This window comes from Prosopis cineraria, unplaced genomic scaffold (genome assembly GCF_029017545.1).
Source record: "Prosopis cineraria cultivar Desert tree isolate PC_DT_omini unplaced genomic scaffold, ASM2901754v1 PC13, whole genome shotgun sequence".
NCBI classification, from domain to species: Eukaryota; Viridiplantae; Streptophyta; class Magnoliopsida; order Fabales; family Fabaceae; genus Prosopis; species Prosopis cineraria.
In genome coordinates this window covers 36,067,994-36,094,909 of record NW_026555344.1, presented here as the reverse complement: position 1 = coordinate 36,094,909, position 26,916 = coordinate 36,067,994, and the positions used below count along the sequence as shown (strand labels likewise).

Sequence of the window (26,916 nt, the reverse complement as noted above, 5' to 3'; positions counted from 1 at the left end):
GAAAAGTGCTTATTTTAGTATTTTGTACTACATAAGCATATTTTAATAAAAAAAATATTTAGTAGCTTTCTTAACTTGGGATAATTGCGAGCACAGTTCTAAACTGATAATTATTTTATGGGTAAATAATATTTTTGCCCTTAAGGACATGGCATATTTTAAAATCATAAACTGGTTCCCTAATATTAGAATAAAATTATTTTTATTTGAAGGAGTAAAATAAAAAAGTATTAATAATGAATGAAGTTATCAGAAAATGTGTGGACTTAGATGAGCCACAATGTCATGTTTCCTTGTCTCTCACTTTCCTCTGTCGAACTGTCCTGCCATGGCAGTGCTCTTTTTTCTGATGCCACATCTTGTTTGGTCACTTTATGGTTGATTAAAACTACACATTACACTTACCTCCTGAAAAAGTTAGGGTAACTGTTGATCGCAGCCTGGTCGGATAAGATTAATAGATTGATTTCGACCTTATTTAATATTTCACTTATTTTTTTTATCTATAAAAAATAGTAATTGATTTGAATCTAATAAACTCAACCAACACAATAATATATAAAATTTATTATATCATAACAATAATTATTAATTCACAATAATTTTTAATAACAATAAAAAAAATATTTCAATGGCAATATAAAGGGTTTAAATTAAACAATCTTCAATATATTAAAATTTATTTTATTAAGTTAACAATAAATTTTAATAATAAAAGTAAAGAATTGAAGTTGATCAAGGATAAATTTTTGTTTGATATCCATCACTTTACAAGTATAAAATATAAAAAATTACTAATTATTATTATAAATTAACTTATTATAATAATAATAATTAATAAATTAATTATAATTATATTAAATATTTTTTTGAATTGAATTACGGTTGTTTAAATATTTGATCTTTTATTTAGTTCAATTTAAAAAAAAGAGTCTGATCCTTTTAATATTGAAAAACTAATTTTTATTCGAACCCACACCAAATCGGATTGTCTTAGATTGAAGACCAAAAAACAATTGCATAGCCCTACTGCAAATATTTGGAAAACAAGAAACCTTCGCATTTTCACTGATGCTGATTTTACGGTATACTCTCTTCGTATACACTCAAAGCGTTTTCTACTTTCAAGTCCTTGATGTGATTTGTTTTCCGTTCTTTCCTGGTTTCTGTACAGTTTTTTATAGTCAATGAAATTCCCCTTTACTCCAAAACTAACATTACACATAGTTAAGCTCTTTTTTTTTTTGTTAGGAATGTCAATTAAAAATGACTTAATTACTAGTGAATGTAAAAAAAAATTTAAAATTTCATTTCAATTCAAGAAAATAAAATAAAAATAATTTTAATAATGAAAAGATTCCAATACCTTTCATTTATTAATTTTGTCTGAATACAGAATTGTTAATTGTTAATTTTTTTATTTCACTTGTTAATTTATCAATGAGTTGTAAATTTCATGAATTGATTTGTTAATAATTATAAAAGACTTGAACATCAATTATTCAATCATAAGTAACAATATTAATTGTTAAATTATTAACTTTACTTGTTAATTTACAAACATTAGTTGTAAATTATCAATAGGTCTTATAATTTATAAATGATGTTAATAAATTAACAAGTAAAGTTAACAAATTAACAATTAATGTTAATACTTATCTAACAAAAAATATAATTTACAATTTATATTAATAAATTGACAAATAAAATAAAATAATTAACAATTAATAATTATAATAAAATTAACAAATAACGAGTATTTGAATCTTTTCATCGTTCAAGCCACATCCGCGTTCGGAAGTTGAAATTCTCCTTTGTTTCTCCCAAAAATAGGCAGGCTCATGACTTGTAGAAGGTCAAAACAATAATTTTTCTAGGATATATTACACACACACACACACACACACACAGATATATATATATATATATATGTATATGTATATGTATATATAGAAACTCTCTTTTTTTTTTTGATACAGCGAATAATATATTTGTGTGCACATTAATGTGAGTGATTAATTAAATTTATGAATAAAAAGTTATAAAAAAGGATTAAAACATTATAAAAATGATTAGGAAAATTATAAATAAGTGCTCTATAAAATTAATACTAATTTAAATTATCCGAATTACAAATAAATATTAAGAGATAAATGTTAGTTTTTTCTTATATGTAAAAGACCAAAATATTTTAATAAGATATTATTTAGCAAACAAATTACTTTTTAATTGCTTATCAGTATTGGTGTCAATAATGGAGAGCTAATAATTACCAAGTAACTAGTCAAAGTGGATGATTAAAATGTTATTTGACTTTTAAACAAGAGAAAATAACATTTGTCTCTTAATATTTTTTATAATTTAAGAAACTTAATCAGTACTAATTTTTTTATAAGGTACTTATTTGAAATTTATTGGTCAATTTTTATACTTTTATATATCCTTTTTATAAATTTTAGGTTTTTTACTATAATTTTTTTTGTCAATTAACAGTTAACCTTAGTAGGGCAGCATTGTACACTTTTGAAATATTGAAGGAGAATATTATACTAAAAAAATTTAGAGTTTTACACTTCTAAGCCTATAGTTTAAGGATAAAATTATCATTTAATCATTTTTTAATTGCATACTTGTATATTTTTATTAAAAATAATCTTGTTTGAAACACACTTGAGTATAAAATGTAGACATCTCTCTTAAGGGGATATTTTAAAAGTTAATTTAAGAAACTTAATTGGTATCAATTTTTTATAGAGTACTTATTTATAATTTTTTTGATCCTTTTTTATAATTTTATATGTCCTTTCTAAAATTTTAGGGTTCTTTACTAGAATTTTTTTTGTTAATTAATGGTCACCTTAGTAGGGCAACGTTGCACATTTTTTAAATATTGAAGGAAAATATTTTATTAATTTTTTTAGAGTTTTAAGCTTATAGACCAATAGTTTAAAGGTAACATTATCATTTAACCCTTTTTTAATTGCATACTTGTATATTTTCATCAAAAACAATCTTGTTTGAAACATGTTTGAATACAAAATGTGAACATATCTCTTAACAAGGTATTTTAAAAGTTAATTTATGTGTCAAAAAATATAAAATATTTTTAATTGAATTACACTCTCAATAAATTACTTAATTATTTTTAAATTGATGTCATCTTTCTATATATAAGAACTCTCTTTTCTTTTCTTTTTCTTTTTCTGGATACAGTGAATAATATATTTGTGTGCACATTAATGTGAGCGTTGAATTAAAGTTACAAATAAAAAAATTATAAAAAAAGATTAAAAATTATAAAAAGTGATCAAGGAAATTATAAATAAGTGCTCTATAAAAAATTGATATCAATTTAAGTTATCTAAATTTTAAATAAATATCAAGAGATAAATGTTATTTTTTTTCACATATAAAAGACCAAAATATTTTAATAAGATGTTATTAAACAAGAAAATTATTTTTTAATTACTACCACTATTGGTGTCATAATGGAGATCTGATAATTACCAAGTAGCCAGTTGAAGGGGATGATTAAAATATTGTTTTAGTCTTTTACATAAGAAAAAAAATAACAATTTTCTCTTTGTAATTTAAGATACTTAATCAGTATTAATTTTTTATAGAGTACTTATTTATAATTTTTTGAGTCCATTTTTATAATTTTAGTCAATTAATAGTCAACCTTAGTAGGGCAACATTGCACACTTTCAAAATATTGAAATGAGATATTGTACTTAAATAAGGTTTAGAGTTTTAGGCTTCTAGACCTATAATTTAAGGATAAAATTATCATTTAACTCTATTTTAATTGCATGCTTATACAAAATTTGGATATCTCTCTTAACAAGGTATTTTAAAAATTAATTCTTCTATTAAAAAATATAAAACATTTTTAATTAAATTACACTTCCAATTAATTAATTAATTGTCTTTAAATTGATATCATCTTTCTATATTTTCCTTTATTCAATAGAAAATCTCACTTAAAGATGAAGGGTTAAGTGTGGTTTATTTATGAGAAAGTTACATACAAGTTTCATTCAACACATTTAAATACCACAAGATTCATTAATAATTGAATAAAAAAAATAATAACATATTTCGTGTGTGTTTGGATAACATCCCAACTTAGGTTGGGATGTTCCAAACTTAGGTTAGAATATTAAAAGTCTAAAAAGTTTTATTTGGATAAAAAAAATTGCAATTAGCGTTGGGGTCTGAATGGGCATTTTTTACAAGCCAATTGCCCTAGCTTTTACAATGCTGCATTAAGTGGGTGGTAGACATTGGGCTTTTCTCTCTTCATTCTCTTCACTACTCGATACTCTCCTTGCTCTGCTTCACCTCCAAACAGTTCCTCGTTCTATCATCTCCACCTCCTTCTCCTTTACTTTACCAAATTTGACCAAAGATCATCACCATCATTGTCTGATCTCAATTGTTTGTGTTGCTCATGCTGATTCTTGCTTGTTGTTGTCCTTCTTCTTGCATTGAGAGTGTCCTACTTTGAAAGTGTGGTTGTGGTCCTCCATTCTTCTCCTATCAAATCTATGCTTCCTTGCCTTGATGTATTCTTGAACTTGAGGCTCTAACCTTAATGCATCCACTTCTAACAAAGAAGCAACCTGGGCTGTTGTAGAGTTGTAGAGATTACCTATGCTAGTTTCGGGTGAGGAGAAAGGGAAGGGGAGAGAAAACAAATAGAAAAGCCACATGAAAATTGAGTATGTGTGAAAGATAAGCTAGTGAGAGAGAGGAGAGATTGAACCTGAAAGGAATAAGCAAGAATTCTCAATCACACACACACACACACACGCAACAATTTCTCACACACACACACACACACACACACGCACGCACACACGCGCACACTCTCTCTCACTCTCTCACTCTCACACACACACTCAGATAGGCAACCAATGGCCTGGCAAGATCATTGTTAGAATTATTTATTATAATTATTATAATTATAATTATCTTGTTAGGATATTAGTGTGGTTATATATATTTTGGAAATTTATAATTAAAAAAAGACATTGAATATAATTAGTTTTAATTTTATTGAACAATTAATTTATATTTTAGATTAATTAACCAAATCACTTTATGTTGCCTAAAACTGATATAATATGTGTGTGTGTATTGTTGAAAATTTGAAAATTCATACTTTTGATTTGTAATCTAATTCTTTAAAAAATTATAATTTTAACTATTTCCTCTAAAAATATCAAATTAGTCATAAAAATATATACAAAAAAATTCATATTTATTTTTGTCATTAAAAATCTCAACTAACTTTTCAATGAAATCATCTAAATAAATTTTAATTTATCTAACTAATTTTTTTTAAAAAAATATCTAAACGTAAATCACGTTATATTAACTGATTTTTTTTTAATGTTAGTTTGCTAATTTTAGTTAAATTCCAACCTCAATTATAAATTTTTTAATTTAAACATACTTAGTTGTCATTTTTCTTTACTCATTTGTCAGTAGATCTTAGAGTATTTAATTATATCATGTGGGAATTCTCCCTTATTTATTAATGATATTTTTAAAAAATAAATTCATTAATTTTACATTAAAAAATTAAAATGCTTTATATTTTTTTAACTTCTAACCTTATAAAAATGTCTTATATTTTCAATCCTATATTTTATTCTCTATTTTTTTTTCTTTTTTTTTTTACATTCCACCTTAAAGACAAACAAACAAATAACAAATTAAGTATTCATCATTTAACTTAAAAAATTAAAATGATAAATAAAAATATTTGAAATATATTGATCTCACCATTAATAATCAAAATTAATAAATGAATAATAGGATAAGAGAGAGAAAGAAGAAAAATGTCAAATAATTTATATGCATTGTAAACTCATGTCATTATTAATTATATTTTTAAACATGTTGTTTATTAATAATTGTTTATTAATAATTCATTCAGTTATGATTCATAGTGGTGGATTTACTTTGTTTCATGTGAAAAATAGTCGAAGTGGATGTAATCATCAGTAAGAGAACTTAGTTATTTTACTAAACAAGATTTGTTGATTATTCATACTAACGTAATTTGTAATTCTCAATTCCTAATCAGTGTGCTCAGTAGTCTGACGACATTTAATCAATTTTGCTTCAACAATCCAAGTCATCATAATGTGGAAATTTGATTAGGTTAACGTAATATACTATCTCTTTTTTTTTAAAAAAAAACATATATTAAAGATCTCTCCGATCTAAATGATTTTTCTATTAAAAGATATATTTATGCAAAGCTAGTTATGTTTAAAATAAGGATAAAGAGGTTATATGCCACGCAGAACTATTTGCATGAAGCTGTAATTTTTTTTTTTAACACAAGAAAGCACTAATTATAATTTAACCAGCGTAATAAGAAATATTATACAATCTATCATATATAATCCATGATTTCTTTTCATTAACCTAAAAACGGTTATGTTTGGTAAGTTTAAGATATGTGAGGTTTATTATATCTCAGTTTAACATTATAAGGCAAAAAATGCATCTTTTATCCTCTAATTTTATCTAAGACTTCAAGTTGGTCCTTAATTTGCATATGTTTAGGTTTTTTTTTTTTTTTAAATCTCTAACACCATTAGTCTCAAATGATAATATTTGTATCAACCATTGTTATTTTAAAAATTAAACTTAAAATCTCAATATTTAAAAATATTTTGTCAACATTTAAAAGTTCAATGCCAACATTTTTTTAAATAAAATTAAATTAAGAAAATAAAATAAAACATTTTGTAAAATTAAAGAACCAAATGTTTTCATAGTGCATAAGATTAAGAAATCAAAATGACGCCTTTGATAAAATTAAAGAACAAGAATATTTTCTGCCGATTAGATTAATATTTATCTTACGTTTTCATTTATCCAAGAAAATCATGAGCCAAATGAGTGAGTTTTTTCCAGTTCCTTCAAGTAGATATATAATGTCATTGATTATGGCTTCGTTGACAAGTTTATTTTCTTTACATAGTGGATCGATCTCTGTATGAATTTTGAAGCAAAGCTGAAAAGCAGAAAAATAAAATAAAATAAAATAAAGAATTATATTAATTATGACTACTTTGACTGACATTAAAACTTGTATTCTAAGTTTTCATTTCTGAAATTATAACTTGTTAATTTTTCTAGATAATGCATTGATGATGAGTTTTAGATCTACAACGAAACTCAATTTAATTCTCTAAGAAATTGGAAATTAACATTCATTACTATCCCGTGGTGAAATAATAGTGATTTTAACTCTCACATTCCGATTGTGACTAATTTGACTGACATTAAAACTTGCATTCTAAGTTTTCATTCATCACTAACCCGTGGAGAAATAACAGTGATTTTAACAACTTGTGAAAGATAGTGATAATACTATGGCAATATAACTAACTATAATCATTGCTATTGCCAATGACTCTACAAAACTTCTTTAATCATCACTTCTCTTGAAGGACCTGGACTCAGTTATTTCATCTTTCTTCATCATTCTATAGTTTCTTCTTTCATCATTCTACTTTCAATGATTCTGTCACCTAACAAATCAAGACATATTTTCCAGCTTTGTGTTCTTTTCCCTTCCTTCAAGCTTTTCCCTGCCCCTTTCAATCATTTTTCACTCATTCTTCTTTGTCCAGTGACACCTTAAAGTGATCAATGTTCATGGGTCTATTCATTCAAACATTGATACGACTTTTCCTTTGACTCAGTTGTCTTGTTATTATATTTGTTGTTCTGAGGAAGACAGAAAGCAATTGGCTTCATAGTAGCAATCTGAGTTCATGGAGTTTTGGGATTTACGGGTTGGCTTCTTTCTGTTGTATAGTTTCTGGGTTGGCGTTTTCTGTGATCAAGATGGTAAGGGATTATTTTATTCTTCTCTCAACAGATGTCTGTCTCTGTCATTTTCTCATTCAGAAACTTTCAGTATTTAACTTTCACATGCTAAATCCAAATTCCTTGAACTATAGTGTATTTAGAGATGAAAGATCACCAAACACTTTAGAAAAACAACATATTCTCATCCAAAAATTAAGACCAATATAGCATATTAGAGTGAGTAATTTGATATGAATTAATAATGTCAAGCTAGTCATACATTTGTCAAAGCAAGCAATCTTTTTTCGGTTAAAAATAAGCTGAAACTTTATACCTCTATATGTGAAAACGCATGAGCAGATCTTTCTCATTCATGGAACAGGTTTCTTAAGCCTATCTTGTGGTGGAAGAACCAGTTTCAATGATTCATCTAACATCTCATGGACCCCAGACACTGCATACATAAGCACAGGCACTACAGCCATCAGTTACAATGATAACGACTCCTCATCATATGTCTCTCTTCGGTTCTTCCCGGATTCCCAAGGTCGAAAATGCTATAAATTACCTTTGACTAATGTGACAAGTCTTGTTCTTGTTAGAGCAAAGTTTGTGTACAACAACTATGATGGACTTGAGCATCCTCCTACATTCTCTGTTTCTCTTGGGACAGCCATTGCTGCTATTGTAAATCTTACTAAAGATGATCCATGGACCGAAGAGTTTCTATGGACAGTCAATACGGACACACTACCCTTCTGTCTACTTGCTGCCTCACATGGTGGATTTCCTGTAATTTCTTCCCTTGAAATCCGACCTCTTCCTCCAGGAGCCTACACAAATGGCATGGAATATTTCTCAAATAAGTTACTGAGGAAGAGTTATCGAATTGATTGTGGCTACACCAATGAGTCTATCCGGTAAGAACCACCATGTCCTTTTCTTACATAAATATGTTCGGAGAAAATGAAAGGATATCATCAACTTTATGTCATCTGCAAACATCCTCTTTAACATCACTTTTCAAGACTTAAAATTTCCCCGTATAATTTCCTTTGACTCCACTGTTGAAGATTCTACTTCAAACTCTGCCATGTATTATTTCTAAACGAATGATGGTCCATTACGTGACAAAAAGACAGAGTTTGAGATGACATCTCCGTCAATGTGTTTAATAGAAAAATGGATGGAAAAACTTAAAGCTTGATGGGTGAAAGTTGATGGAGGTATTTCCTTTTTTATAAATCTGATGGGGGTGTTTGCAAAATGGCTCAAAGCTATCGGGAGTATTTGCATTTTTCTCAAAAGCTTTTCGTAACTAGTTACAGTTTCAAGTTTTAGCGCTGTAAAACGCAGGTACCCTCTGGATCCATATGATAGAATATGGGATGCTGATAGAAGTTTTGCACCCTTTCATGTTGCAACTGGATTCAAGGTTCAGCTTACTTTCAATCAGTCCAGTCTAATGGAAAAACCACCAGCTGCTGTTCTTCAATCCGGGAGAGTTCTGGCACGGCGAAATCTGCTGACATATAACCTCCCTCTTGATGCAGTAGGGGACTATTATATCATTCTCTATTTTGCTGGCATTCTTCCTGTTTTCCCCGCCTTTGATGTTTTCATAAATGGAGATCTCATAAAATCAAACTACAAAATAAAGAGTTCAGAAATCAGTGCCCTATATGTAACACGAAAGGGGATCGGCAGCTTGAATATAACACTGAAGAGTATCAGCTTTTACCCTCAAATCAATGCATTTGAGGTATATCAGATGGTTGATATTCCATCCGAAGTCTCTTCAACCACAGGTGCCTCACCACATTTTCTGAGAATACACATTATTCTGATTTCACTTGTTAATTTAATTAACTTATGATCTATTCAATTTGTACTATTCCAGTCTCCGCACTACAAGTTATTCAGCAGTCTGCTGGCTTGGATCTAGGATGGCAAGATGATCCATGCTCGCCTTCACCATGGGATCATATTGGCTGTGAAGGAAGCCTTGTCACATCATTGTATGTGCCTCATTTCATTTCTTCTCCAAAACAGTGGTTCTTCCAGTTATTTCATTAGTGATCTCATAGTAGCAAGTTTTTTTTCCAGGGATCTCTCCGGTGTGAATTTCAGATCAATTACGCCTACATTTGGTGACTTGTTGGACCTCAAAAAATTGTAAATCTCCTTAGCTAGAATAAAGTCCATTGGCATCGTTGATATGTGTGATCATACTCTCTTTCTTATTTATCTGTTCTGGTGTTGATTATTTATCAGAGATTTGCACAACGCTTCGCTTGCTGGTGAAATACAGAACTTGGGAAGCTTGCAACATCTTGAGAAACTGTAATGCCTCCCTAGAGTAAAACTTGGTCTTCGGTTTTATGCAGAGGATGTTTAATGAGTGCTCAAAAATTTCAGGAACCTGAGTTTCAATCAGCTAAAATCCTTTGGAGTGGAGCTGGACAACTTGGTTAGCCTTCGAATCTTGTAAGTTAAAGACTTCCGAATGTTTAAAACACTTCAGAGCTTAGCTTAGGAGATACAAGTTTGAACTCTTCACTAATCATAATGTTATGATTATCAGATTAAATTGTTAAGTGAACTTCTGGGTTATGAAGGTTCAAATACCATGTCAAAAGAACATTTCATCTTATACCAAGTAAAACTCGATTAATAGTTCTATGAATAATATATTTTATTTTATCTTCTATCCAAACATTGTATCTCAAAACTGATATGGCGGATACCAATTGATACATTAACCTTACATTCTTTTTCTTTTTCACTGTGTGTTTAGGGACTTGCAAAACAATAGCCTCCAAGGATTGGTTCCTGATAGCTTGGGAGAGTTAGAAAACCTCCATTTTCTGTAAGTTTGGCATCAGATAAAACATCTCATTAAATCATATAACAATTGTTTTCTTTCAATTTGTTTTTCACTGTATCATCATTTGCTCGTACAATTCATTGTTTTATGTTCTTCAGGAATCTGGAAAACAACAAGCTACAAGGTCCACTACCAGAGTCCTTGAACAAAGCAACCGTAGAGATCAGGTATGGAGGAAGCATTAGATCTGTTTCCTTAAAAACTATGCACGTTGATACCTTTTTTTTTTTTTCCCTTCCTGCAGAACATCTGGGAATTTGTGTCTTTCATTCTACGCAGCCATATGCGATGATGCATCATTCGCTCCTTCAATTGAGACACCACAAGTTACAATAATTCCCAGAATGAAGCACAAAACGCATAGACATCTTGCAATCATACTAAGCTTGGTTGGCGGAGCCACACTTGTGTTTTTGTTTATCTTTCTTTGGGTACTGCTACACATGACTAAAAAGAGATATGAAATCTCTCACACAGCAAGTATGCAATTATTTTTCTTTCTTGTTGCATATTTGGTTAGCTTTTCTTACATGTGTTGGTATACAGATGTTTATTCTAACTTTCAGGAGTAGAAATTAATATGAGGAACTGGGGCGCAGCAAAAGTGTTTTCCTACAAAGAAATCAAAGTAGCTACTGGAAACTTTAAAGAAGTTATAGGAAGAGGCAGTTTTGGATCAGTTTACCATGGAAAGCTTCCAGATGGTAAATCAGTCGCTGTCAAAGTTCGGCTGGACAAAACCCAACTAGGAGCTGATTCTTTCATCAATGAGGTTCACTAATTAAATTACACTTCCATATAACAACCTTTTTACATCATTATAATTCAGTTAACTTGTCAATGAGACAAAAGGTCATCTCTAATGAAGTAATGAACTAGAAGCTCATTCTAGCACCCTTAAGGTTAGCAGGTCACATGCTCTGCAGAACTGTTCTTAAGTGCGCTTGCAATTGAACTCATATTGCCTTTCTAATGGTGAAAGCATTCTGTGACAGCAATACATGCAGTTTAGGAACATAAGGAATGATCCTTGGACCATTTCCCCTTCAGTGGGAGCTCAAAAGGAGCCTTGAAATTAAGACCATAATTTATCAAATATATGTCTCATTGGCTTCCCTTTTGGTATTGATCGAAGAAAGAATCATATCCCTCTTAAACATTATATTGAATCAGTTATGTGTGTCTCTGATATATCTGTTACAGGGAAGCCTGATTCTATCATTTTTCTTCCCTTCTGGTGAGCTAATTCTTTCTTTCATATCTTCTGTTGTGCTTAGGTTCACCTTTTGTCAAAAATCCGCCATCAAAATCTGGTGTCATTGGAAGGATTTTGTCATGAATCAAAGCATCAGATACTAGTGTACGAGTATTTGGCCGGTGGATCACTAAATGATCACCTTTATGGTACTCTGCTTGATTGAACAAAAATTTCCGCACTATCCTCTTTATTCTTTTTGCTTCAAATATTCCCAAATGCTGTCAGGGTAAGGGTTTTAACACTTATTTTCTTTTCCTCCAGGTACAAACAGCCAAAAAAGGTCATTAAGCTGGGTTCGAAGATTGAAAATAGCAGTTGATGCAGCAAAAGGTACAAACTAGTTTCTTAAATAACTAGTGTAGGTCAAGAAATGAACGTTTCTTATTGCCCTGGGGAAAACTAAGGGAGGCAACCCTCCTTAAATTCTCCTATCCAATGTCTATGTAAGCATCTGACACATTTAGAAGGAACATGTGATATGAAAATAGTGACAATTCAGATAGATGTGGTACGAACATGAGGACATCAAATTTTGAAAGATATTTTACAACAACAAACACAGGTTTCTAATCTCACCAGTGAGGTTTCTAGTACCTCAACAAAGTCATGTCTGGCGTGCATGAGCCAAAAAGAAAAAGGAAACTTTGTTGCTGTTTCAGCACCTTTGTTTCTTAAAAATAGGCCCTGAAGTGGTAAATTGCCTACAATGCCATGTTATTAAAACTAGGCCCGCCATTGAACCGATTGGTATGCTAGTTCACAGTTCAATGATCGGGTCATAATCTAAACCGTGGTCCAACCGGTCATAAATAAATTGATACATTTTAAATATATTATATGCTTAAAGTAAAAAGAAATAATTATATATAGTAACAAAAATGAATGTTTAAATTTCAGACAAAATAATAAACAATAAAAAAAATAACATCAATCAATATTACATCATTTTCATCCAAAGTATATATAATTATTTCTTAATTTACAATTTATAAATTTAAATATATACATGTGTACATAATTCATGCGTATCTTGCATTTTTTTTCATTTCATAATGCTTATTAGGTATAAATATATGTAAATCATAATTTACAAATATGAGTTAAAAAATAAAAAATAAAAAATAATAATATGTTTGGTTCAACCAGTTTCTCGCCGACTTTACTGGTTTTGGCTGGTTTGAGGCCTGTTCTCAAATTTCCAATTTTTTGTGGTGACCGGTTCTGACAATAACACTTCAAAAGATGGACGTTTCTGTTTCTTCTTTGATCATGAAAGGTTATGCTTACACTTACATGTCTAAGGCTGTTTTTTTCTTTCCTTTCTCTATTCTGGAAGGACTGGATTATTTACATAATGGAAGTGAACCACGAATCATACACCGTGACGTCAAGTGCAGTAACATCCTCTTGGATATGGAGATGAACGGAAAGGTCTGTGACTTTGGTCTCTCCAAGCAAGTAACCAAGGCAGATGCAACTCATGTCACCACTGTTGTCAAGGGCACTGCTGGCTATCTAGACCCTGAGTATGTTCCTGAGATTAAGAAATTAATGATTTCCTGAAAGCTCTATACCATCTTAAACTTATTTCTTTGCACAGGTATTATTCCACCCAACAGCTCACTGAGAAAAGTGATGTATATAGCTTTGGTGTTGTTCTTTTGGAACTCATCTGTGGCAGAGAGCCATTGAATCACTCTGGGTCTCCTGATTCTTTCAATTTGGTGTTATGGGTAACTCAAATCTTCCTTTTGTTTTTCTACAATGCAATAGCTTGACATAGTTTTAAAGACCACTTCCATTCACATGAAAGCCCTGTAAGCTTAAATCATGGACAAAGTACAGGCTTATTACACCATAAGCAGAATATAATTTTAGTCGAGAGAATAGGAGCAAGAAAGATAATCTTCTAACCACCAACTCATTGAGATTGTAATACCATGTCAAAGAAAGCTTTAATTCATTTAAAAAAAAAATAAGGAAAAGCCCATGAAACTTCATCTCGTAGCTGTCCTTTATGGAATAAACTTGAAAAGGATAAACTTTTTCACAGTGTATCCCCCAATATAGTAAAAGTGTGATTATTTAGTTTAAAATTTATATCAAATAAGCTCTCTTTGAGCATTTGGTTCTCAAATATACAAATAGTTATAATATTGCTACTACTTATAATTCTTCCTTGTATCTGTTAGTGTATACTGTTGAGGGATTCACATTGTTATTTCTTAACAACCAACTGCAGGCAAAGCCTTACTTGCAGGCAGAAGCATATGAAATTGTGGATGAAAGCATAAAAGGAAATTTTGATCTGGAGAGCATGAGGAAGACAGCCTCCATTGCTGTGAAGTCAGCGGAAAGGGATGCATCACTGAGACCAACTATTGCAGAAGTATTAGCTGAACTAAAAGAAGCATATGAGATTCAGCTCAGATATCTTGAGTCTCGGTGACAGTGAAGTTAAAAATACTCCAGATCAAGCTAAATTATGTCGTTACATAGAGAAATAGATCTTCACATCAACACTTACTGTTGAGTTCAAGGAGAAGTAAGACACTCAGAGCTGAGAAAATAGGAAAAAGAAAATCAATGTAATAGAAATATAGTAAATTATGATGAAATTTGCCATTTTCAACTTGGTCATCTCTGAAAAAATGGTACAACTTTTGAGCTCCACGATATCTTCTACTAGATGATTTGCCCTAAGTAATTCAATGACTAAGTGGAGTAAGGCCTTCGGAGATAGAAGAATAACGCAGTTAATCCAGCCAAGGCATATGGAAAAATGGTCCAAATTCCCTGTACAAATGTACATGATAAATATGAATATTTTAAGATCTATACGAATTCTCATAAGTCGATCATATCATACCATCACAGTTGCAACGGCAAACAAAGGGCGTTCCCTCAAAAGAAAACCTATTCCAAGCTGACCAAACAGGAAAAAGAAAAACTTATGTTAGTTATGGCACTTAAGAGACTTTTCGTAGAAGTGAATTAATTAAATATTACAGTTTAAGTCATCATGTGTCATTTAAGACAACCCAATGGAATAAAAATGGACATAGGATTATCTGTTTATCTACTCCGTGGCTATTGTTTTCTTTAAAACCTACGTAAAGCTGTAAATATGGGTATAAACTATACGATGAGAAACATTATCATATTTTGCTTATTCCAGACTCAGCATTCAGATTGCAAGAAACTCCCGAGATTTTGTTATCGAGCCCTTGAATTTTCTTTGAGAAGACCCTCAGTGATGCAAGCAACAAGTCAGAGTCTTTAAAAAGATATGAATTACATTGCAAGATGGTTACTATTGTGATTAGTCCTGCATGTTTTCTAGTAAAAGCATATTCACCTGAAGGGGAAGTGTGAATAGACCACCACAGCAGACTCCAGCAAAAAATAACTCTGCAGATATACCCTGCATTTAACCAAAAGCTTTTTGTTGTTACTCTTATTAGTAATTGTAATTGGAAATGGATTTTCTTCAAAATAAAAAGATGAAAAAAACCAAAAAAAAAAAAAGGAAAATAAAATTATTTTAATCCATATCAACTCTCAATCAAGACAGAGACCCAGCAGAATGCAAAGTACAAAACGGTCTCACCATGGGCGAGCATAATTACAAAAAAGCATACATTAAAATAATAGATTCACTGAAGCCAAAGAGATTCAACGAACAAATACTCAAAGAAAGAATTAGAAAACAATCAGGGCTATCAAGGAGCTCAATCCTAAAAAGACGCCTAAACAGCTACGTACATTACCTGACTTATGCCAAATTTGAAAAAATAGCATCAAAAGTCTCCCATACCATTTTTTAATCCATGCATTATTTAAGCAACAATATTTATGTACATTACTTGACTTTTTCCACCAAATTTGACAAGAAAGCATTCTTCAAGGTATAAGTGAACAGATACTAAAAAGAGATAAAATTGTCTTATTATAGCTTATGAGTTTCTCAGTTTAAGAAACGAATGAATCTTCCTATCATATCTACAAAAGGACGGAAGCTAGCTAATCATTATCAAGACTTCCACATGGTAGCGATAAAACAATGACCTCAACTTTCAAAACCTATAACCAATAAATGAATCTAATCATCAACAAGGCTTCGCATATTAGGAAAATTTTCCGCAAGTATTAATATATATCCATTTTATTAAAGGATTTATCTGTGAGATGATTGGGTCTGCCGAAGGCTTTCACTCAAGGAGGATTTTTGGGTCATTGATCCTAATGGTTAAAGGGGGAAAGGAAGGCATAATTATGAAGTTCTCAACTATCCATAATTTGGAGGTTGATTTCAGAGGATACAAGACTTCTTTAAATTTTATAGATCAAAACCATAACTTACCATGGCACAATTCATTTGGCCTCATTTTATACATCAAAATCAGACCACGGTAAAACTGGATTTATCATTGCAAGTGCATTAAACAAAGTCACTAACCATAGCACCCGCTAGAAAAGCAGTGGGGTTCCTTGCTCCAAGAGAAAATCGTTGAACTGCAAAAATACAAGTCACATGAATACCATAGGTCAATGAAAGAATTAAGTAAATTTTATAATAGGAAATTGTATAGACATAAAGAAAAGGGAAAATGTTCATTTTGCCCAACTGTGGCTTATGTGGATGCAATCTACCATTTGGTATATTATCTAGGGGTTTTTCTGGACACCTAACTTCCACATGTTGGTTTTCAGTTCATGCAAACTGAGCAAATAACTATGTGACGATCAGGTGAGTCAGTTCAAACTTCTGAAATGCCATATGTGAAAGAAAGCACTCCGCTGAAACCACACAAAGGATGGGTTTACTTCTCCCTTTAGATATTCTTTAAGGTAAAATGCTCTTTAGAAATTTATAAAAGCATAATCTCTCAATACATGGGCACTAATCATATATTTGACTAAAAATAATAGGAAAAACTAATCATTTAATCTCTATAGTTTTAATTCAATTGTAACTTAATCCTTAAACTTTGACTCGTTGTAATTCAATCTTTAAAGTTTTGACTTGGTTGTAACTCAATTCTTAAATTTTGACTCGCTACAACTTAGTCCTTACAGTTTTAACCATTTAAAATATTAGTCTTTATATCTTGAAAATAAAATTCTAAAAGTTAAAATTCAGTGGACTTTTAGGCATTAATTTTAATTACTAAAACTTGTAATTTGATAAAGATTATAAAGATTTAATCTTTCTAATTTTATTTTTTAAAATTAGGAACTAATATTTTAAATGGTTGAAACTATATAAACTAAGTTACAGCAAGTTAAAGTTTAGGGATTAAGTTACAATCGAGTGAGAGTTCAAGAATTAAGTTACAACGAGTTAAAGTTTAGAGACTGAGTTACAATAGAATCAAAACTATAGGAATCAAATGATTAATTTTTCTAATATAATAAATATGTTTGTGAGGATTCGATAGTAAATAACTAAAAAAATTGGTGAGAAAATTAAAGGAATAACATTGGAATAGTTAATAATTAGGATGAGTAGACGATACTGGTCTGTGACTGCCCATATAAAGTGTGAACTAAGCAATAACATACAAGGACTCTAAGGTCTACCCCCATACCAGAGAGAGGACAGGGAGGAAGCTTCTTTTTTTTTGGGGGGGGGGGGTTGTTGATGGTGCAATTGAAGTGACAAATGACTTGTTAGAAATTTAAGGGAGTTCTTATACAGTTATAACCATGTGGCTGTAATATCTTGCATCATAATTTCGTAAAATACAATAATTAACTATTTGTTACATCATAATATGGGAATATCTTGGTCTCAACAAATTTTTAATAATTAATACACATAACGGTTTTAAGCCAAAAAAAAAAAACCCCATTGCAGATAACAAAGGTCTTCAGCTTACCAAAACCTATTAGATTGCCATACTTTTGCACCACCTTCGTAATCCCCAAGGCCTTCTCCTTGCCAATTCCTAGCTATAGACATCATCAGAAATTAAACTTGTACAAAAGGAACAAAACCATTTGATAAGCAGTTGAAAATTACCAGGAATAAGTAATACATCAAACCCACCCCCGCCCAAAAAAAAAAAAACCCAAAAGGTGGGATTAAAAGGGCTTAAGCCTGGACTAACACAGCAACATGAATTTTTTTCCAAATGTGATCTCAACCTAACCCATTGGAGCTCAGAAGAAAGTAGGCAGAACGAACCCTTGAAGAAACATCATCAGATACCCCAGACTGAATGAAAAGCCTCCCCAAGTAAAATGGTATCAGGTCACTAATGCACACCCCCCTGAAATCCAGCGTTGCCCATCAAAATTCAAGTTCCATGATCAACAAGTTTTGGTAACAGGAGAATTGTAACAAGACGTAATGCCATGATTTGACTGGAATCTTCAGAAGTACCAGCTCTTTGACAAAATTAACATAATCATAGGAAAGAAGTACAGATTAAGATGGAGTTGCTAACTACCAGTAAACCCAGAAAACTGTTGATATCACATATGAACCATTCCTTGAGAAAGATTCTGCAAAAGACTGCCATGTTCCATCCAGAGACAGAAACCGAGAGAGTGATATGCCAACCTAAATTATTTGCTCAAGTACAATCAAAGGGTTCAAACAAATAAAGAAACTAAGAAAGTATATCATTAAGAAAAAAATTGGAATGAAAAGGACCAGTGAAACAGAAGTACCAGTGAAAAGGACAGACCCAAATATTTAAAACCTCTTCACTGATGAAAAGTCCACAGCCTGGAGCCATAAGCAACCAGAAGTAGATCCATCTACAAGAAGTTCAGATGAAATGTAGCTATTAGATGGCAATAGCACAATGCTATTCCAGCGCAGAAGAGTAGGTATTATCCTTACAAACCTCTGTTCATTATTAAGGAGAATTAAAAGTAGTACCCAGACAATGGAGAAGGCATTACAAACTAGCTAGCTCTTATGTGTTCTTTTAACTTGAAATTACTGCTTGACTCCAAGTCTAAGAATGTTAAATACCAGTAATTAATAGAAAATCTATCACCACAAGTCAATCACAATTGAAGAACAGTCCCATCAAACAAACTGCAAATCTGCACTTAGGGGAGCTAGGCATACCCTGGTGCATATTCTGGAAGTATAATTTTGTATCCAAAAACTTTGAAACTGAAACCAGCAGCGGCTGGATCAACCGCTGAAGAGGATGAACTTTCAGAAAGAGACCGTACAACAAAAGATGATCCAAGAATAGGCTGCTGGTAAATGGATATTAGTGTTGCCGTTACAGCTATGCCCATTGCAATTGCCATCATAACCAGGAATGGGATTCCAACATTATAACCCTCTTTACCATCTAAAAGCACGTCGCTGTTGATGCTATCTTTCCTTTCTAGTACATCTTTAGGCTTTGAAGCCTCATAACTGTCCTTATCATCATATTTAAAGCTTCCAGTTTTGATTCTGTAGTTTAAAAACAACATTTTATTATGCTGAATACAATACCATTGAAAAACAGAGCAAGAGCAGCAGAATAACTAAAGAACCTCCCAAAGTGGGCTACATTAATGACATCGTCTTTGAGTCATGTAATATAAACAAATTCTTACATGTGAAAGATAGCAATATAAAGGTAACTAACTACTTAACCTTCAGGCGTATATTTCCAACAAATTAAACCCTCAACAAAATATCTGTGAGCTTCTGTGCAAAATCTACCCATTATCCCAGACAAAATAAGATGTCAAGATTTCCACGTAAGAGTTCATTATTCAATTATCACAATCGGCATTGAAGCACAGATGCAATATCCCAACCTCTATATTATTATAATGATAATAATTACTTTCAGCCTATTTCAACCGCAGTATTTAGATACGAATCTTGAGAAGTATATCTCAATTTGACTCTCCGGGGATCCAATAATCTTGTTCCCACAACGTTAAATTCCCAAACTTCCATATAATAAGAGAAATTGTATGACATATTCATCTAAACTTATATGTTAAGTCATTGAAGTTAAAAATAGTTGCAACCAAGCATGCCATTTAATCACCCTTATTGATCAATAGCCCACAGAAGACGAAGAATAGAACAACTTTTCTGGAAGTAAGTCTTGGCAATTATGAATTCGTTTGTTTTTGATAAGTTACTCTCGGGTATTATGTGCCTGGCATTCCCTTAAAAGTGATGGAAATAGAACAAGAAAGGGAAAGATGTAAACTTCAGTACCAACAATACGTAGAACACTCAATGCACTCGACATGAACAGACAAAAGTAATTTTGGCAAAACTAATATTAAGTGCCACTTGAATAACTTCTGAATAGGTGAAAAAAGTGTTCAAATAAAGAAAAAGCAACTAAATAGATGATATACATTATAGAATCAGTAAGAACCTGGAAAGGCGAGAAACAAGCAAAGCTTTATTCTCGTTAGCAAACAATCTGCAACATGCAGAGGAACAGCTCAATTGCTTCATGTAACATATTTTAGGACGTGTTGTGTACAGACTGAACATAGAGCCATGTGGTAAACCCGCCATTGGAGAAATTCTTGGAGCCGGGATACTCCGGTCACTACCAGCAACGAGTCTGGTGTTGATGACGATATTGACGGGTTTGAACGTGGTCATTTGGCACAGACGTGAGGAAGTTTCTGGTCCATGTGGAGGGACGTGGATTGCGAATCAAAAAATGGAAGGTATATTCTCTTATCAAGTGCTAGAGATTCTCTCGGTACAGTTCTAAGAGATTTCCAGAGACGACTGTGATTAGAAGTGTTTGTTAGTGATTGGAATTTTATTCCCCAATTTTATGATTAGAATGTTGAGAAAAAAGATCCACAGAATTGGATTTTTGTGTGGAAGAATCTGAGATATAGGAACGACAAGAATAAGGCATTATGATCTTTGTGTGCAAATCCTAGTTGGCGAATGAATTTTAATATTAAATTCAAAGTTAATGTAATTGGGATCAAGAAAGAAGTTGCTTTGGTTTGGTTTTTACTTTTTAATATCGGATTAGAAGGAAAATTTCATCTTTCAACCATAGGGCGTATGGGAGTATGCTCAGCTTTGGTGAAATGTTTTTTGAATGGAAACTGAATACCATCAAAAAACCAGGAGGGCAAGCACAAAATCAACAAAGACAAGACCAAAAACCTACACTTTTTCATCATCTTCCAACACTAAGTTATGAAATGGATGATGATCAAAAACTATTAACTATATTATAAGATAACTTAGAAAGAAAATCAGCATCTCTATTATGCTCCCTATATATATGGTTGAAAATAATATAACCTTTTTTAAAGAGAAAAGCTTTAGCTTCATCAATCAAGTCCCTAAAAGGATAATTGTAATCACAACCATTTAGAACAAAATTAGTGGCATCTAAGCCATCTGAAAACACTTGTATCTTATGTAAGCTTTTCACCCAACATAAATATAATCTCTATGTGATACCAATAATTTTCACAACTATCGAAGGAACTAAAGATAATTTGCAACTAAAATCAAAAATTCAATTTTCATTTTTGTCTCATAGGGTTCTTTCACATCCACTGCTACCATTTTGCTTAACAAAGCTATCATCATAAAGTTTGAAAAGCTCTGCCCCATTAGATTGAGTTGATGCAACCTATTACTTGTTGTTTTAAACAAGTAACTATTATTTGTGAAATCCTTATCAATACACCAATAATAAAAATTAATTTTAAATTATTATAGAAACCAATGGTTAAAATGAAATGTCACATCTACTAATAATAAAAATTAAATTTAAATTATTATAAAAAAATTAAAAATTATTAAAAAATTGCTGTAAATGATCTCAAAAATTATAAAAAAAATAACCAATAAAAACATTTATGGATCTTTTTCTATCATTTTTTTTGTTAGCATATATTAATAGTAAAATAAATATTGCAACATTTTTAAAAGTTGTAGAGAATATTATACTACAAAAGAAACCTTATAATTTAAAGATAAATTTGTCATTTAACCCATTTAATATTTATATGAAAATAATGTTTATATTATTTTTAAGTTATAAGGTTGATTAATTTTATAAAATATCTTTTTTATCATCTAATCTTAATATCATTAATTTTAAATGATTTTTTTTGTGTCAATTATTATTATCTTAAAAATTAAACTTAATATATCAACATTTAAGAATATTTTGTTAATATTTAAAAGTTTAATAAATTTTTTTTTTGTTAATGAAACTAATGGTATTAGAATTAAAAAACTAAAAGAATATTTAATAAAATTAAAGAATTAAAATATAATATAATATAATATAATATAAAGTTAAAGAACAAAGGTATACTTTAACTTATTTTTTAATAATTAATTAAAATAACACAGCTCAACTAGAAGGAAGCAACTTCTGATCTCGTATTTTAGTTTAGATGATGTATTTGCATTAAAACCTTATTAAAAGAGCTTTGCAGCCTTGGTGATGCTACCTGTCTTGATTCGCACAGCCTATCTTAAATATCAAATCGTTGGGTGATGATGATGATGAAAAAAACAAACTAGAAGAACAATCGAATTATCTAGGAACAATAATTTAAATTATGGCTTCTTCTAGGTTTTTTTTTTTTGTTTATTTCCATCAGCCAAAAGTATGACTCCATACATGTGTGTGAAAAGAAAAAAAAAAGATTCTTTTTTTATCTTATTTTGATGTCATATCATTAAATTTTTATTATAAATTTTTTTCTTGGCCTTCCATTAAATATTAGTAAAATAATGTGTTATTAAAGCATACATATTGCATAAAAATTAAAAAAATAAAATAAACTTAATTTTATGCAGAATCAATAAGTTTAAATTTTTTTTAATTCTAGTTAAACATGTTAATGACTCAAAAATAGAATTAAAAAAGGCACCTTTTAAAGTTTAGATTCTTTAATTGTGTGAGTATGGGTGTCTGTTTATTATGATTATTTATTATTATTATTATTATTATTATTATTTTGACGGAGAGCCATGGCCTTGACAATATGCCAATTGCCAAGGCCGAGGATGCACCTCACCCACCGTTATGCTTATTATGCATATGGACTCTCATCTTTGTTTCTCTATATCATAGAAAGATTGTATTTTGAATTCTGTGACAATATCACTGGCAGATTTCTTTTTTTTTTCACTATTATTACATGAAATATACAAAATAACTATGACCAATGAAAGTTCCCTAAAGCTGCATCGGTAATTCAAATCCATAAAATATGGTTATATCATCAAATTAAACCTCAACAAAATTTTACCCAGCAATGCGTTACACAGTCTAAGCCACCATCATCAATGGTCTCAAAGTCATCTCATCTCATCTTCCTTTGTGGTGGAAGTGGCTGTGGATGCTATTGGGTTCTTCTGGTTGGCCTGAAGAGACTCCTCTGCTTGTCGCACGCTTGAGATGTTTCCTGCTTTGGCTTCCTCAAGCAAAGTTTGTTGTTGCATTGTCTTCATCATCTCCGTCATGGTTTTCTCTTCCTCTTCTAGCTGCATTTTCATTATGATCTCTGCTTCCTTGTCAATTGGTTTGAAGTATTCTTGAATGGTTGCCTCCTGCATAAAAATTCAGAGTTTTGTCACACCTTGGAACATTTGCAAAATAGAATAAGGCAATGTGTGGGGCTGTGGGCGAAAAAGTATTTTCTAGAAAGAAAATAACAAATGCTTTTAGAAAAAAAAATGGGATGAGTACATTTTCCATTTTCTTTCTGAAAAAAACCACTTTTTTACATGCCAAACATTGCATAGAAGTTAAATTGTACATAACTTCCGTGACTCTTAAAATCATGTGATGACATCCCTGAACTTTTAAACTTGTGCAAATAACTCCCCTGTCATTAATTTATTTGTCATTTCATTAAAAGAATATAATATAACAAGAATTCATCTACACGTGGCTTAAAAGTTTAAAGGGGTTGTCTGCACAAAAATGATGATGATGAAGATGAAGGCACTATAAAATATTATACTCCATTTGTGAAATAACAGAATAATTGACAGTAAGGAGGTTATCTATACAAACTTTAAAAAGTTTAAGGAGATTTCTTATCTAGTTTTCAGGGTGGGTTAATGGGATTATTTACATATGTTTCAAACTTTAAAGTTCAAGAAAATTCGGTATAATCTAACATAAGATAAAATGGAAGACCTTAGATATTAGTTTGAATATGAAGTTCCCAGATTTTAAATCTCTTAGTGAAGAATGAAGATGCAACTTACCGTTTCTTCAAGCTTCTTGTCTAAAGATTGCATCTCTTCCACCATACGACGAACCTCGAATAAAATGATCTGCTCAGGTATTTTTCTAACTGCTTCTTTCCTTTCTTGTGCCTTTTGCAGTGAAAATTTCATGCGCATCAGAAAGGAAGTAAAGGAAGATATTGAAAATTAAAAAGACCAAAAGGCCAAGCAATAGGTAAGTGCATTTAAGTGAAAAATCCATATTTTCCTTCACAATGGGAACTAAAATAGGTAAATCTTAATTTGCACCCTCGTGATAAGGAGCTTGATAACAATAAAGAAGACAAATTATATTATTATGATTATGATTATGATTTACGAATGAAATAATCATTATTGAGCCCATGGCCAATGTTTCTTCAACATCAACAAGAGCATGCTTTATATTTTTAATACCCCAGATTGGTATATCTATAACACTTGATAGAATTAACCACCCCCACTATTCTACATAAACTCTGTTACACTAATTTTCACTCAGTAAATACATCAATCCTCCATTTTAAATTGAAAAATACCCGGATTTTAATCTCCAGCTGTTTTCTGAGAACAGCAGAATACTTTCTTCCTTTTTCTCTATAGATACTGAGGGATGTCCCTTGGCTTTTATATTGTAGAATGTGGTGCTTATTTCTTGGGCCTTGCTTAGAGCAACAGCTCTAATTGAAAACCCAAGTCCCAGCTCACAACTTACACGCCTAATCTTCCCATGTGGATTCTGAAAGAGAAAAGCTATTAACTGAAAATATAGTTTTTAAGATGAGAGAGGGTGCCAGACCTGCAGGAGACGTTTTTCAAGCTGCAGCCTACAAGATCTTATTCTCCACTGTTCATATCCAGAAAGGACTCGCACATAAAATAAGGCTTTCCTTCCAAATTCTAACAACTTGTTCATGGTGATAAATCATCAACTGCTAGTTTTTCTTGATTCTCTTTTTTTTTTTTCTCCTGGAATTTCCTGGGGGAAACAAGTCCCCTTCAGAAATGGTATAATCAATCAAAGCTTCAGTGAATGTTGATTCAAATGAAAGCATTAAAAGAACACATTTACAATGTTTCATTTGGCAGCCATATAGAATCAAACCTGGGCAAAATGAACACCAAAAATGAAAGAAACAAGTTACTGAAAAGATCTTAACCAAAGGACTTTTACATTTTAATTTCACGTCCTCCCGACAAATAAAAGAAATGATCATTAATTTTAACTTTTTTAAGAAACCAGAGTAACTTAGTCTTCCCAAGCGTCTTGGTTCAAGCGGAACTTCCTTAGAAATAATAGGTGCCTATGTCCAAGGTGGCCTTGGTACATAGGGCTAGGGGTTCAAATTCCCACTACTCCTCCCCAACGGCACTGAAGCCTCTTTTCCTCCATCCAATTAATACCAAGCCTGCTAGGCTACTATTAATCAAGAAGGACTGTTCTTGATTATAATAGTAAAGTTAGAAAAGCACGCAATGAGAACAATGCTGCAATGAAATTTTTTTTTTTAGTGGGGGGATACAAGAAAATTAGTTCTTATAATTTTTCTTAACGCAACAATAGCGTATTAAATTTTTGTGTTTTTGGTTCATAAGAAAATTCTGGGTAAATTACAATTAACCCTCCTATAGTTTGGCTTGAAATCATTGGGCGCGCACCTTCATGGCTGGTTCAAGTCTATTTTTTATATTATTAATATTATATCAAAATTTGAACCCTTTGTCACTACCTACACCTCACTCCATCTTTGCCACCTAAACCTCATGTCACCTAGTTCAATTAAAATTTTACCAAACCTTCAATGCAACTGATATGTGGCGTTTTAAACATCAATATTAAAGTCATATAAGTTGCAAAAGGAAAACTTGAAATGTAGGAGACAGACAGATAAGGGGCCATTGGATTCGCAGCCCCATCACAGAGAACTGAAAGCAAAGGAAAACTGTATATAGGGCAGACTGCTTGAAACACCAGACAGTAAGAAAATTGCTTTAGATAGGGAAATTCTGAGAGATAGGAGTGAAGGTCAATAGAAAAGGAAGAACTGCTTAGCCTAAGCACTACTAATTCTAAATTCGCTCCTCACATCCATAGAACAGTGAAACAGGCAAACATAATCACTCAAATTGGCATGACACTGGAATGAAATAGAAGTTCAAGTAGGGAGCGACAGAAATTACCTAACATCGTTTGACTAAATTGTTGATATACAATCAGTAAATACAAAAATACCCTCGCAATCAATGTTTTAAAATAAAATCAGAGAGGGAATTGTGAATTCGTGGTTTCATATTCCAATGCAACGTACTCAAATTGGTCCAGATCCCACAAAACCCGGTTTAAGGAAAGCCCATATTTGTCATCAGGGAAATCGAACTTCTCCATGACCAACCGTGGCATGAACCCATTTCATGAAAAGATCCATTCGTCGATGATAGATGATTTCATGAGCCGGCTCCATTACGGGAGAGTCAAAACGGAAAAAGAGAAGTAATAGGATTAAGAAAAACCAACTTGACGATGTTATGAGCCCGGGCGGACGTAGACCAATGGCTTGACGATGGCGACGGTGAACGGTGCAGCCGAGTGTCAACCCCAGGGCGTCAGTTGTGCGAAGGGAATAGATTGTCATTTCAAAAATTCTACAAGGACGGTCTTGTCCTACCGATAAATAAGAACAAGGAAAATGACTATAAGAGTCTTGAAAACAGAGTTTA

At 31.5% G+C, this 26,916-nt stretch overlaps 3 protein-coding genes across 9 annotated transcripts; 1 reads left to right on the top strand and 2 right to left on the bottom strand.

The window, feature by feature from the left end:
- Positions 1-7,710: 7,710 nt before the first annotated feature.
- Positions 7,711-14,825, top strand: LOC129291405 (probable LRR receptor-like serine/threonine-protein kinase At5g48740). Of its 2 annotated transcripts, none has more exons than XM_054928723.1 (16): positions 7,711-7,881; positions 8,225-8,762; positions 9,199-9,650; positions 9,743-9,860; positions 9,949-10,017; positions 10,117-10,185; positions 10,261-10,329; positions 10,640-10,711; positions 10,828-10,896; positions 10,974-11,209; positions 11,296-11,501; positions 12,007-12,133; positions 12,249-12,317; positions 13,324-13,513; positions 13,588-13,720; positions 14,230-14,825. In XM_054928723.1, exons 1-16 carry the CDS (start codon positions 7,806-7,808, stop codon positions 14,434-14,436), a joined length of 2,700 nt encoding a protein of 899 aa, XP_054784698.1. In that variant the 5' UTR covers positions 7,711-7,805; the 3' UTR covers positions 14,437-14,825. The 2 variants fall into 2 exon arrangements, with proteins under 2 accessions (XP_054784698.1, XP_054784697.1); XM_054928722.1 differs by having other exon boundaries at positions 9,184-9,650.
- LOC129291406 (uncharacterized) lies at positions 14,445-20,704 on the bottom strand. Of its 4 annotated transcripts, XM_054928725.1 has the most exons (10): positions 20,351-20,704; positions 19,075-19,416; positions 18,683-18,755; positions 18,443-18,555; positions 18,178-18,262; positions 17,870-17,942; positions 16,447-16,502; positions 15,346-15,411; positions 14,857-14,913; positions 14,463-14,783 (listed from the first exon to the last, which is right to left on the bottom strand). In XM_054928725.1, the coding sequence occupies exons 1-10, from the start codon at positions 20,584-20,586 to the stop codon at positions 14,703-14,705; spliced, it is 1,182 nt and encodes a 393-aa protein (XP_054784700.1). In that variant the 5' UTR covers positions 20,587-20,704; the 3' UTR covers positions 14,463-14,702. The 4 variants fall into 4 exon arrangements, with proteins under 4 accessions (XP_054784699.1, XP_054784701.1, XP_054784700.1 ...); XM_054928724.1 differs by lacking the exon at positions 18,178-18,262 and having other exon boundaries at positions 14,445-14,783; positions 17,870-17,938; XM_054928727.1 differs by lacking the exons at positions 18,178-18,262; positions 18,443-18,555.
- Positions 20,705-23,070: 2,366 nt separating this feature from the next.
- Positions 23,071-26,916, bottom strand: LOC129290436 (uncharacterized). 3 transcript variants are annotated; one of them, XM_054927201.1, is made up of 4 exons: positions 26,380-26,916; positions 24,998-25,195; positions 24,199-24,309; positions 23,071-23,532 (listed from the first exon to the last, which is right to left on the bottom strand). In XM_054927201.1, exons 2-4 carry the CDS (start codon positions 25,112-25,114, stop codon positions 23,281-23,283), a joined length of 480 nt encoding a protein of 159 aa, XP_054783176.1. In that variant the 5' UTR covers positions 25,115-25,195; positions 26,380-26,916; the 3' UTR covers positions 23,071-23,280. The 3 variants fall into 3 exon arrangements, with proteins under 3 accessions (XP_054783176.1, XP_054783177.1, XP_054783175.1); XM_054927202.1 differs by having other exon boundaries at positions 24,998-25,177; positions 26,714-26,916; XM_054927200.1 differs by having other exon boundaries at positions 26,714-26,915.